Source organism: Serinus canaria, chromosome 14, assembly GCF_022539315.1.
Source record: "Serinus canaria isolate serCan28SL12 chromosome 14, serCan2020, whole genome shotgun sequence".
Lineage (NCBI taxonomy): Eukaryota > Metazoa > Chordata > Aves > Passeriformes > Fringillidae > Serinus > Serinus canaria.
The window spans coordinates 12,735,115-12,748,788 of record NC_066328.1 but is presented as its reverse complement, the minus strand read 5'-3'; the positions used below and the strand labels follow the sequence as shown (position 1 = coordinate 12,748,788).

At 46.5% G+C, this 13,674-nt stretch overlaps 1 protein-coding gene across 1 annotated transcript; it reads left to right on the top strand.

Annotated features, from left to right (window-relative positions):
* Positions 1-987: 987 nt before the first annotated feature.
* Positions 988-12,732, top strand: LOC103817855 (cytochrome P450 3A9-like). Its single transcript, XM_009092083.4, has 13 exons — positions 988-1,143; positions 3,688-3,781; positions 4,684-4,736; positions 5,860-5,959; positions 6,499-6,612; positions 6,887-6,975; positions 7,938-8,086; positions 8,943-9,070; positions 9,735-9,819; positions 10,170-10,330; positions 10,758-10,984; positions 11,792-11,954; positions 12,118-12,732. The coding sequence occupies exons 1-13, from the start codon at positions 1,073-1,075 to the stop codon at positions 12,214-12,216; spliced, it is 1,533 nt and encodes a 510-aa protein (XP_009090331.2). The 5' UTR covers positions 988-1,072; the 3' UTR covers positions 12,217-12,732.
* The last annotated feature ends 942 nt before the right edge of the window (positions 12,733-13,674 follow it).

Genomic DNA, 13,674 nt, shown 5'->3' with positions numbered 1-13,674 from the left:
ATTAAAACACCCACCCAGCTTGCCTCCAGGGCAGGCAGTAAACTCCCTTCTGAAGGCAGCAGCTCTGCTAATAAGAAGGGAATTGCTCCTTCTCGAATTCTGAATAAAGCCCTAAAATTGCTGTAGTGCACACCGATACAAACCATAGAACTTCCTGCTCTGGCTTGATCCCCACTAACAAACACCATCCAAAGAGCTCAGAATTCTCCACATCCTAATCTCTCCTCAGCACATCCACACCTGCTCTTGCTTTTCAGCACCATCCTTACAGGAGAGCCTGTACAAAATTTGTGTTTTCCCTTATCCCGCGCCTTTTCCTCAGCTGTGGCAGAAGGGTGGGCACAGGTTTTTGGTTGTTTTTTTTTATTCACAAGCCACGAGTGCTTGTGCTTTGGAAAGGGTGGCACTTCAACTGTTCACAGTTGTGGAGTGGCAACATTTCTCTTACATAACACGTGCCCACAAGCCAGCAAATAAGGTGGACTGGGCTTCTAGAGCCTTCAGAGGGGACAAATTCCTGCCTCGGTTAGAAGCTGCTTCTGACGCACTACAGGCAGCTCTTGCACTTCACAACAGAGAGAGAGAGAGATTTCAAAGAAAATCTTAAATTCTGTCAAAGTTGATTCATCGGCTAGAAACCCTCTTGTCATACAATATGTGAATAACCTTTTCCCTTCTCTTTCCCTTTTGTAAACAAGCGCTGACACCTGCTTTGGGATTTACCTTTTCATTGTAACCAGATTTTATTTGTTTGGTGTAGGAGCCCAGGGGCATGAGTCAATGGGAAGGCTGTTATTAATTACAATAAGGAGAACAAGTTGAAATGTTTGGCAACACATGCATTAAATAACTTGGACCTTAGACAGTTCAGTCTATCACATGAATGGTGTTTTTCAGATTAGCAGACATTTCTACCTTTACCTTCCACTCCTCCTCCTTTGTCACAGAAGGAGGGCCCCTAAATCATATGACTGCATAAAAAACATTGCACAGCGTGAAACACTTCAATTTCCCACAGACGTGGGGCAAGCAGATCAAGGCAGAGCTCAGAGCCAGTCAGAGTAGAGCTGAAATGAACCTTCTGCCTTCTTTCTCTACAGAAACATGGGCCCTTATACTTCTTTTCGTGGCCCTCCTGCTAGCGTGAGTAAAATATTCTTTATTGATTCTCTGCTCATGCCATTTCTCTCTTCTTGCCTTTGCTCACTGTCATGCAACTAATCTGCTGAATAGTAAATGTGATTCCCAGTTTTCCAGAATCTAACCAGGCTCTGGGATGTAGCAGAGATGTCTAAAGACTGTACATGGGTGTGATCTTGCTCCAAGGTTTGGAATATTCCCATCCAGTTATGAGATTATCCACGAAATAATTGAATAATAATGATGCCAAGTACTGGATCCCATCAGGGTGCTGGTTCAGTCAGGGTCCTGATCCATCAGGGGATTTTTCACAGACATCCACTTGTGCCTTCCTCCCTGAGGCTGCTCTGCAGGCAAGCCAGCAGAAGGTGATCCTGCTGCTCAGCTGGAGAGCAGCAGAAAGGCACCAGGAGAAGAATATCTGTAGGATCAGTTTTTACTCCTTTTGACTTCTTCCATGGTGCCCAGCTAAGATTCTCCTCAGGTGCACCTGGACCAGGAGGGGTCCTTTGCAGAAGTCTGATTTCCATCCCATGTTCCACATCACAGCTACCCATGATGGGGGAAGGAGTGGAGCACAGAGCAATGCCAGCCACCTGCTCCTGGCTTTCCAGACAAAATCCCACAGCAGAAATGTACCCCCAGTGCTGCAAGGCAACCCTGGTAGGGAGGAAATGCTGTCCTTGGCTTTGCTGGTGCCATTCAGCACTGCAGCAGGGCTGGTTTAAAAACCCTGATTGACGTGGTGTACAGAAGCATGGCCTATTTGTCTGCCCTGGCAACTCTCCAGCCACAGCAGCTCAGCAACCTCAGAAAGTTTCAGCCATCTTTTTCAAATATTCCTGTGATTTGGATCACTGAAAAGCCTGTTTGGGGCTGGCTCTTACAAAAAAAAAAAACCCAAGCCACAAACCAAACCAACATAATCAAAATAGGCACCCTGAATATTGACCCAAGTTCTCCCATTTCAGTAACTCTGTGGCTATCTGAGATTGCTGGTTACCAGACTTGCGCCTTTGGGGGGCACCTATAATTCTGTTGCTGCAAAAGGGATTAAACCCAGATTGCTCTGCTTTGATATTAGAGCTAAAATAGAAATTTTGCTGCCCATTGACTCAGAGAAGTTGTTTAGATGCTTCTTGTCCAGCTGGGGCAACACTGATCTAGTTCACACAAGAGGGAATTTCAGGCATTTCTGGTTCACATCCATGGTGGGAAGAAGCAATGACTATACCTTGGCTTTACCCTGAATAGTCCTGTTCAGTCTGCAGAAAACCCTGAGAAAATTCAGTTGTAGGAATGTTAGATTACATTTTCCCGGCCATGCCTCAAGTGGTCTAAGCCTGTTTTCCTACAGTATTTGTGGGCTTTGTATTTCTGGGCTTTGTGATCTGCCCAGCCTCACATCTCCTGGTCTCCCGCAGCCTTGGCCACCTATAAACATTACAAAAGAGAACCCACAAACATTTGATTCTTAGTACTGAATTAACCTTTGACAAAAAAAGATTAAACATTGACAAAATGAATTCTGAGAAACTTTTCTTCACCAGAGGGCTCCCAGCTCTCCATTTTTCACCTGTCCTGTTTGGACCATAAGTTGGGATCTGTGTTTTGTGCTCTGGCAGAAGCTGTGCTGGGGCACACTGATCTCATTTGGGGTTCCAAGAATCTAAAGAAACATTCGTAATTATAAGGGAGACCCTTCCCTAAGTCTTAAACAAGCTTTAGGCTTTTCAAATAAGCATCCCTAAGATCCTGTCTCAGCAGCTGCTGCCTTGTGACCTGAAGAGGATCTCTGATAACATCCCCATGGCAAACCTTCCCTGCTTAACATCCCTTCTGCATTGAATTGCTCACCAGGGAAGCTGCAGCTACTAACTAAAATCAAATATTTTGAGAAGTTCCTTCAACACAGCCAAAGACAAGCTTCATAGGGCTTCAGCATAGGCCCTTGTTGAGAAAGAGAAAGTCCCAAGGTAGGAGCAACAACTCCAGAGCTGCCAGGAAGGGTGCTTCAGAGCAAAGAAACCTACAAGGCCAACAATAAAATCTAAAGAGAAAACCATCAAGACTAGGCTTCCAGTAAGCTAATGCTGGATTAAGGGAAGGAAAACAATTACTGAAATTGAAGTACAGTTTGACAAAAGCCCTGTTAGGGACAGAATTCCTGGCATTGCTTTGATTGCTCCTCAGTACAAACATGTAAGCTTGGTGTTCCTTCTTCCAGCTCTGTTTTCCGCCTCTCCCTATGTAGGCAATGAGCCCATCGCATGACTTTTGCTCAAGATTTCCAGATGTTGTCTCCACAGGTGGTCTGGTGGAAACAATTGCTTTCACACCAAAAGGATCCCTCTGAAGCTCTGTGTGAGCCTTACCATGGTTATGAAATTGTTTTTTACAGGACAGTTTTCACCAGCTTTCTTTCCACCACTTGGTTCAGCCTTCTCTGCCGCATGTCCCAAGGGCTGTTGCTGCAATCTCCAGCTTTAGGAGGGCTTGCAGCCCCAGTGCCACAGTGATGTGACACTGCTCTTTTCTGTCCCACAGATATGGGATCTGGCCATTTGGTCTGTTCAAGAAGTTGGGCATTCCCGGGCCAAGACCTCTGCCTTTCTTTGGGACATCCCTGGAATATCGCAAAGTGAGTGCCTGAAGCTGCCTTTGCTGGCACAGCTGCAGCTGAACAGATACAGAGTGGGGATAAGTTATCTCCAAATGCCAGCTGCTCTGTCAGGCAGGGCCTGTGCAAAGGCGTGCTGGGTTTGCATGGGAGGCACTCACAGAAGAGATGCAAAGCTTTTGTGTAAGTGACAATCTGTTAGAACCACTGGAATGCTTTACACAGCTCTGTGAAAAACACATGCTCAAGACAAAAGAAACCTGGGAACTCTCTGTTTCTTTTCTGGTCAGCAAAGAGGTAACAGGGCCAGGCCTGGTCGGGCCCCATTCCTGAGGTGCCCTCGGGCAGGTGAGGGCAGCGTGTGGGGGCTGAGGCTGGGCCGGGCCATGGCTGTGATTTCTTGCTGCTACTGAGCCCTGCCTGGCTGCCTCCCCAGGGCCCAGCTGGGTCTGCCAGCCTCAGGAGCAGCCCCTGGCCAGGCCAGCTCACCCAAGATTACACCACCATTGAAACAGGCCCAAAACCAGCAGGCAGGGGAGAGGAGAAGCCATCAGCCCCCCTCAGGCACAGTTTCCCCACAAATTACTGGGCCCGGCCAGGGTCAAGTGACCATCTGCAGGCCCTAGGGGAGATATGAACTCTTTGAGTGCCTCAATCCTCCCTTGACTGAGAGCAAGGAACAAAATGCAGGCAGTGTAGAGGAGTAACATGAAGACACCAAAGTCAGTGAAGGAGTCCCAAATGGGAGGGATGAGGAGATGTCTTGATCTTAGGGCTCAAGGAGCATTCGGACAACACTCTCACACATGTGGTGGGATTTTTGGGGCTGACCTGTGCAGGGCCAGCGGTTGCACTTGGATGGTCCTTGTGGGTCTCTTTCAATCCAGGATAGCCCAATAGAATTTTTAAATTGCTTTCCACAGGGTTTCATGCAATTTGACCAGGAATGTTTCAAGAAATACGGGAAAGTCTGGGGGTGAGTATGAACCACTGATCTCTTCTGAGAGTAAAACTAGAATCTGCACAAATGGGAGAAAATGTTCATTCGGAGAGCTCCCTTTTCTCCACCTGCAGCCCTGACAGTCCCAACAGGATGAGAGCAGCAGTGACAGGGTGCTGCATGTAGCTTACTTGGAGCCTGGTGACACAGAGCTGTGTCACTGTCACATCACACGTATATTGACCATACCTATTTTGACCAGTGCCGTGAAAAGCAATTTAAATCTGGTAACAAAAGGCCCTCATCTGCCCCAAACAAAATCATCAGCAGAACTATTTACTTCAGCAGGATCTGGAACAGGGAGGTTGGGTTCGTCTGGTTTACCAATAGCAGAGGAATGTGAGTGACTCCCTTTGGAGCTGACCCAAAGAATTCCTCATTCTGCTGAACCCTACCTGCTGCAGCAGGAGCTGCTGCAGTTTGTGGCTCTTCTGTTCTAGACACCTCCTCCCAGAGCTTTCATCACTGTTGTTTTAACTTAGGCTACAACCTTACATATCCTGTATGATGCATCCACTGGTCCCTACAGCAGCTTTGAGAAATGGAGTCTGGAAAATGTATGTTTGCACAAATGGGTAGAGAGCACAGATCAGCTTAATCTACATCTGTTCCTGGAAAGCCTTCAGAATTGGCAGCTTAAAAAGACAAAAACAAGGGCTGAGTTTCATCTCTAAGGATGTCTCAGTGCTGTCAGCCCAAGCCTCCAGACACCCAACTCAAGAGCCTGAAAGGGGTCGAACAAGTTTCCTTCTAATACTGTAATGTGTTTAAGTGCCTGGAAAAACACAGAGAGTCAGGGGAGGAAGTGAAGACACTTGCTTCATTTAGTATCTGGTCCTTTGAGCAACTGAGCCCTGCTCATTTCCCAGTGAATTTGGAGGGTGTTTATCCCCCTTTACCATTTCCAAAACCAGATGGGAAAAGGTCTGGGAGTCCTTTTCCATCTCTACTTTCTACATTGCTGTACTCAGACAAAAGAGCAACAAGGCTGCTGATGGAAGAACATTTGTTCAACACATGGGCATCTCGTGGGCATCAGCCCAGCCTTACACTTCAATTATCTGGGCTTATTTACCTGGTTCACTTCTCCCCCCACCAGGATTTATGATGGCAGACAACCCACGCTGGCTGTCACAGACCCCCAGATCATCAAATCTGTGCTGGTTAAAGATTGTTACACCACCTTCACCAACCGCAGGGTAAGAGCACAAGTGCTGGGAGGGACCACAGAGTCCAGAAAAGTGCAGGAGGAGACAGGCACGCCAAGCATGCTTTGGGAACCAGTGGCTGCACTACAGGGATTGCTGAACACAACCACTGCACGTCACTGTTCCTCTGCCTTATAGTCTGGACTGCACACATGGGCTGGCAGAGGGAGCAGACCAAGTCTGTTCTCACACCTATTATATATTTATGTATATATGGATGGATTTGAGTCTGTGGGAGAGTGCAGGAATCTGTAAGGGTGCACATGTGCTACCAGCTGGGATGCAGGGATGGGACATGCAGGTGTTAGGCTGATTTGACTTGTTCTGGGGCTGAGAACGGCACCTCACCTCTGTTGGAAAGGGGTTTATTTATGGATGTGTGCCTTGAGAGAGGCTGTTTGTCAGGCCATAGCCAGCTGCCAGCAGCATTGGCACTGGAAGAGCCGGGCAGGAGCTTGTGTGCCACAATGCCACCCCTGCAAGGAGGCTGCTCTCTTTTCTGGGTTAACTCCTTCTGTTTTCCCCTGCAGCGCACGGAACTGGCTGGGGTACTGACCAACGCCATCTCCTTAGCTGAAGATGACCATTGGAAAAGGCTCCGTACTGTTCTCTCCCCAACGTTCACCAGTGGGAAACTAAAGGAGGTAAACCAGAGGGGCAGGTATAGACTGACTCAGTCAGTAAGCAGAGTTTTCAGGCTGTGATTATCACAGGGGGCTGATTTCTTTAGTCAGAGCCTGGCAATTAAGCTGGCCTGTTTGATTAATGCCTAACTGAAACAAGAAAACTCTTACAGTAAAGCCTGAGCAGAGAGATCTTATTTGTAAATATTCATGAAACTCCTCGTAGTCTTCACAAGCCTGTGTAAAGGAGTAAAATGTATTGTCTTAAAGTACCCATGCCTGGTTTGTGTTACAGATGTTCCCTATAATGAAGCACTATGGGGAAGCTTTGGTGAAGAATGTTCAAAAGCAAGTGAAAGAGGACAGCTCAATATCTGTAAAGGAGTAAGTAGCTGCTAAGAGCAGCAGGCAGAGCAAAGCTTGTTAAAAGTGCTGTGGTTCATTGGCTACCAGCAATGCAGATCTTTCCCTGGGTCAGCCAGGGCTCTGAAAGGAGGAATGGGACCTACTGAAAGCCTGACTGGAAATTTAAAAGGGAAAACTTAATTAGGAAACTTCCCAGAGTAGATGGGAAGGGAAATGCTCCAGAACAGCTTTGTGAATCCAGAGATCCAAGATAACTCCAAGACTGGCATGAAAACCCAGTTTCTCCTGCATTCACTCAGGATCTCTGTGCAGCACCCTCTCCTTCCCCAGGACATGGAGGCTGCTGACCTCTGTCCTACACAGAAGTTGGGATGCTCAACCCTCACATGGCCCATTGCTGGGGGGACTGAGGCTGTAGAGTGGCCCTGAGAGGTTTTGCCTCATCTGTGCCCTCCGTATGGGGCTCTGGTCAAAACCCTGTATGTATTGCACCCACAATTTCAAAGCAAAAATGCAGCAGGAGCAGCTGCACAGCAGGAACCACAAACCAGCAAAGCTCCCCTTGGACCAAAACCCTGCAAGGGAGGCCTTGGACAGCTTGGAACAGGGGGCTGTGCTGGGTGGAACTGGACCACTCCCAGGGCTTGCTTGAGGCAAGGTGTGCTGCCACCTCTCCTCAAGAGGTTACCAGGCTAAGTTCCACATCCTGTCCTTCCACCAACCCATTCCATGTTGCTGTAAAATCCTTGGAGAAGCTGTCTGACTTCAAAACCTGTGCAGGCTGGAAACAAAAGCTCTCTAAAAATCTATCCCCTTCTCCAGAAGTGCTGTTTAGTACCACATAGCCAATTTTCTTTTCAAATCTAAGGCAGCAGGTCTTCTGAGACTTTCTATTTGAATGTCACATAGACATGAGGAAAAAATATATTCACTCAGTCCAAATATTTACCCACAGTGTATTTTTTCCTACCTTCCAAAAGCACCTTTGGGAGCTACAGTATGGATGTGGTCACCAGCACTTCCTTTGGTGTGAACATTGACTCCATGAACAACCCCAAGGACCCCTTTGTCAGAGAGATGAAGAAACTGGTCAAGTTTGACTTTTTTAACCCAGTCTTCATCTTGTCATGTAAGTGACTCCAGGTTCTGTTTGGACAACTTCCATTGCTAGGAATGAAGTCCTACAGAGTCCCTTATCGCATCATTTCCTCATTACCACCTTCATATTAAAACCCTGGGGATGAGACAGGTAAAAGCATCCTCCACCTTTGGCATTCCCAGTGCAAGAAACTTATGAACCACCCAGAAATATCCAGTTAAGTGCTGGGAAATTATTTAAAGGTTGAAAAGCAAGTGAGGCTTGAGGAGAGCACTGCTATCTAAAATGCATTTTCTGGAAGAGAGTGCTTAGTGGGGACTGTAATTAGATGCAATTTCCTCCAGTGCAATAGCTTAGCAGCAATGGAGCTTAAATTAATGTCAGATACCTTGCTGAAACCCAGGGAAAGTTTGGATCTGTCCACAGAGGAGGTTCTGGTGCTGTAGATTTCATGAATCTTTAGAGAATATCAAGATCCAGTTTCTGTGAGGAAGGAAAAGCCTTGAAAGGGATTTGAAAATGTTTGCATGATCACAGCAAGGCAGTGAACAGGTCAGCCTGAACAAAGAACTGAGAATTTTCAATATTTCTCTTGTGAGCCACATGCCTGTTGTGTCCAGAAGTAACCTGTCCTTAGAAAACAGAGCCTTAGAAATAGGAGGAGGAATATGCCTTGGTCTTCTCTTAAATGAATGATTATACACAGGTGGGTTGGGCCCATGTGACACAAAAACTATTCCAAGGGAACGAAACAGACGGGAAAAAAGCAAAGTCCATGCTTTTCTCATCTAAATAAATTAAAAAATAAAATAAATTCCCAGTAGCATCCACAGCTATAAGGAGTGTTTATTTACAGGGTGCATTTAATTCTCTATTTGTTTTTCAGTTGCTTTCCCATTCCTTATTCCTATCATGGCCAAGATGAATGTAAACATCTTCCCCAGTGACGCTGTAGATTTTTTCATGCGTTCCCTTACCAAAATTAAGCAGGATCGTGAAAAGGAGGCTCACAAGGTGAGTGGGAATTTGAGAGCAATTGTGGCAGAAAGTACACTGAAGTGAGATATAATTAGGGTGATGATATCAAAGGTGAAGCCAAAGTACAAAACCCTCAACAAAACCCTGAGCCAACTCAAGTGTAAACATTTCATTTTAATACTGTCAGAAAAGCCCCACCTGACCCGTCCTGGCAGAGAATCAGGGGGACTTTGTACATCCGTGATCTGAAGCTAAATCCAGATAAAGGCTCAGCAGAGCTGGACTAACCTCAATGTGCAGCACTTGTAATGAGAGAGTGAGAGACTCCCTGAAGAAGATTAGGCAGAGGATGAGTGAGTGCAGAGCAAGCAGCACATGAGCAGCAAAATCACCTTTAGGGTTATGCCTTCCCCTCTCACTTTTCAAAAACTGCAGCTTGCTTCCTGACCAAATTCTGCCTTGTAGAGTTTGGATTCTTTGCCCAAATTCATTCAAGACACTGCTCTCCCACCCAGTGGCTTAATGGATAGGACAGACAGGTTTCCAAAATAAAAAGCAAGCATTATGTTTTTCAATAAGGAAGTTGTGAGCATTTTAGGGATGCTCAGAGTCTAAAACTTGTGCTTAGGCTGTGAAATCTGCTTATCTGAGCCCTGCAAGGCATCTGTCACCAAAGAGACTCTCCTGCTTTCCCTCTCAGGGCAGGGTAGATTTCCTGCAGCTGATGATTGAACACCAGCGCTCAGCCAGCCAGGGCAACAGCGAAGCAAATAACTCATATAAAGGTAACAATAGCCAAACCCTCATCATGGGCATGGAGCTGTGGGAGTGACGAGAATAAGGGGAGCAGTTTGTGTCACCATCATCTTCACCGCCCAGCTCCAGATGGAGCTCTGTCTCCTGTGGCCAGCACCAGGGCTAAGATCCCTGTCCAGGGAGCTGGACTGCCATGTCACTTATTTATGCCCAGGAAATCACCTGTCTCCTCTATCAAATTGATTTTTCCAGGCAGGTAGAGGAGTTATGGAAGCTTTATCAGAAAACAACTGCAACAAACCTGCCTCAATACCCCCTGCTGCTGCCTGCTCCTTGTTGAGACCATCAGCCAACACTGATTTTTCTCAACTCTCCACAGCCCTGACCGACACAGATGTCCTGGCCCAGGCATTCATCTTCATCTTTGCTGGGTATGAACCCACCAGCAATACCTTAGGTTTCCTGGCCTATGAGCTGGCCATGCACCCTGATGTGCAGGAAAAGGTGCTGCAGGAGATCGACACAGTCCTGCCCAACAAGGTAAGGGGGACCCTGAGTGAGGGGGAGGACACTGACCCTGCAAGGCCTCCTGGTTCAGTCAGAACAATGAGACACCTTTAGCTCCTGAACACCATGGATTTTCCAAGAGCTCTGGGAGACACACACTGAGACAACTCAGCCCTGCAGTGGTTTTCTTTTGGCAGCTGGAACCTTCCAGCCACCCCAACTGCTCAAACTCATTTGCCACCCTCTGCAGAAGAGGATGTGGATTTCCAGGCATTTCCATGACTCAGAGGTGGAAAAATGAAACCAATTGCTCAATTTCTACCTTGCATTTTGCTCCTCAGTGAGTCTGAGTCAAATCTGGAGCACTGCGAGTTGGGGATACCCTTGTTCCACAGTCATTTTAGGACAATCCAGTTCTGATGCCAAAATACCTGGTCACCTTCTTTGTGTTGTCCTGCAGGCTCCTCTCACGTATGAAGCAATTATGAAACTGGAATATCTTGACATGACACTGAGTGAAACCCTCCGGATCTATCCCCTCGGGGGGCGGATTGAGAGAGCCTGCAAGAAAGACGTGGAGATAAATGGAGTGACCATTCCCAAAGGAGTCGTGGTCACAATCCCACCCTATGTCCTGCACCGTGACCCCGAGTACTGGCCCAACCCAGAAGAGTTCAGGCCTGAAAGGTACAAAAAGCTTAATGAAAGGGTAGAAATATCACACTGCTTTTTCTTCAGTAATTAAGCATTAATCTCTGATTAGCTTCCTAATGGTGTTTGTCCTATCTTTTGAGAAACAATACGGATGAGAATTTGTAGGCTTGTGGGAATGTCATTTTAAAAGGGAATTGAGCTTTGTGCTTAAAGAAGGGTTTCAAACAACATAATCTTCTTGGGAGAATAGCACTGATAGCTCACAGGATCTTGTACCCAGTTTTTCAGCATCCCGAGAGTGGGTAAATTTGGGGGTTTTGTAACTGCTGGCCATTGTCTGTATAATCCTTCTTGTTGAACCTGTTCCCTTCATGCAAGCTTCTACTAAATATGCCAGACTCGAACCTTCCAGAATTGCTTTCCCTCCTTGTTTTCAAGGACAACTTTTGCTACTTAGCTGGTTATTTTTGTAATTGATATCTACTTCTCATTCCTAGAGAAACTGAAGCCATAGGCTGCTCCTAACCAAAACAACTTCTGGTTCTTCTCTCTCTAAATACCACAGACAGGAAATAGCTGTCTCTGTGGGAGTGGATGTTGCCTGGATTTTCACCTTGCTTCCAGCTTCCACTAAACTGGATGGACAGAATGAAAATCAAACCCTCAAGTGGGACCCTACCCTGTCCCTGACAAGGGCTTGGTCACAGCACTCAGTTTCAGGGGTAGCCTGAGACACTTTAGGAAAAACCCAAAGCAGTCTCTGCAGGGCAGCAGTGAGAGATCCCAGGATAAATAAGATGAGTAGGTTTTGTGGTTTTCTTTTCCTCAACCATCATCCAGGTTCAGTAAGGAAAACAAGGAGTCCATGGACCCATACACGTACCTGCCCTTTGGGGCTGGGCCCAGGAACTGCATTGGGATGAGGTTTGCTCTCCTGATTCTGAAAGTTGCCATCGTCTCCCTGCTGCAGCATTTCACCTTCCAGACCTGCAAAGAGACTCAGGTGAGGGGCACGTGGAGGCTCAGGGCTGGCACAGGCAGAGCCAGGTGCCAATGTCAGACATTTCACACTTCTGGGCACTGCAGATCCAGTCATGGCTGGACCTCTCATCCCTGCATGTTTCACTTATCCAGCTCCTCCTGTGCTTTCCCTCTCACTGTTGCAGATCCCAATCAAGCTGAGTTCAGTGGGGCTCCTAACACCAGAGAAGCCGATTATTCTCAAGATTGTGCCCCGGACCAGCACCGAGCCTGCCGAGAACTGAAACCCAGCCACAGCCCCCAAGACACAGGGACTGCCAAGCTAACAAAGGGATCATACATCACAGGAATCTATCCTACACATACAGGCACAGAAGAGCAGCTCCAGTTAATTCTGGAAGCAATTACTACATATTTACTAATAAACATAACTGTCAGAAAGGTGACATGGATCACTGGGCAGGGACAATACACAGTCCCCTTAATTTTGATTGCAAAACAAGAAATAGATCCAAATGAGAATCTGATCATTGACTTCTAAAGGGACTTCTCCATCTGGAGGGAAGGAATTACTGCCACCTCCAAGGAAAGCAAGGTGTGATGGAAATTCAGACTGCCAGACCTCACCAGGCAGGGATGGGTATTGTTCTTCTGGGTGTATTGATGCTTGAAATTTCATGTGATCTAATTGAGACAACTGGTGTGGACTACACATCCTAGTTACCAACCCTCTCCTGTGCCATGTGTTAATTAAACTAAAGTGTGTACAAATACTGTCATTAAAAATGTTTGAGAGCTGCTCTGTGTTGTGTATAGTGGCTGATCACTTCCAATTTGAAACTCGTATTCAGCCTCAACCCTTGAAATCATCCATGTACATTGCTTTCCACTTAATTTAATGAATCTGATCCTTCATTTAACACCATCAAACCCTCCCATTTGTACAGTATTTTACAAACACTCCAGCTCCCACCTCTTACGTTGATTAAGAGAGTGCCTTCAGTTCAGTCCTGGCCAACCCTTTCCCATGCTGGAGTGACAGAGGATGGATTAGAGAGAGCAGCGTCTCCCAGGAGGAGAGGACAGTCCTGCAGGAGGGCCAGTGCTGCTGAAGGAATGGTCTGCAGAGAGCCTGGAGCTGAGCCTTTCCTCCCAGATCCATGGATGGGGTATAGTCATTGCTTGTGGTGGGGTTTTAGGTGCTTTGAGCTGCTCCTGTCATCAACAGGATGTTCTGACCCAGTGACTCATGCCATCCCTGGCCATTTAAAAAGGAAATGTCCAAAAGCAGGTGAGAGGTTCTCCCAGATCTGAGTTTCAAGACCGAGTAAATTGTGCTGGTCTTGACACCTACCAGCCAAAACAGAGAGTAGTGAATTGGGAAAGGTTTCTACAAGAGCTGTGGGATTCACATTCTCTGAACCTGAAAAAAGCAGTGAGAAAAGCAGAGAAAAGAATGATGAGAACAAGTCTTAACTCATTTGCTGTTCCTGTGTTGTGCCAAAGTAGAAGGCAATATGGAGATTGTTTACCCACAGTGATGGTGTTTTTTTTCCTTGGCCTATCAGGGCCAAGCATGTGTTCAGACTGTTGGTCAGGAAACAGTCACAAGATTTTGTTCTGTTGAGTTCCTGTTCTGTTTCTGTTTTGATGTAGTGTAATAAAGTGCAATATAGTATAGAATAATATAGTATAATAAAGTAAATAATTAGCCTTCTGATATCATGGAGTCCTCCTCATCA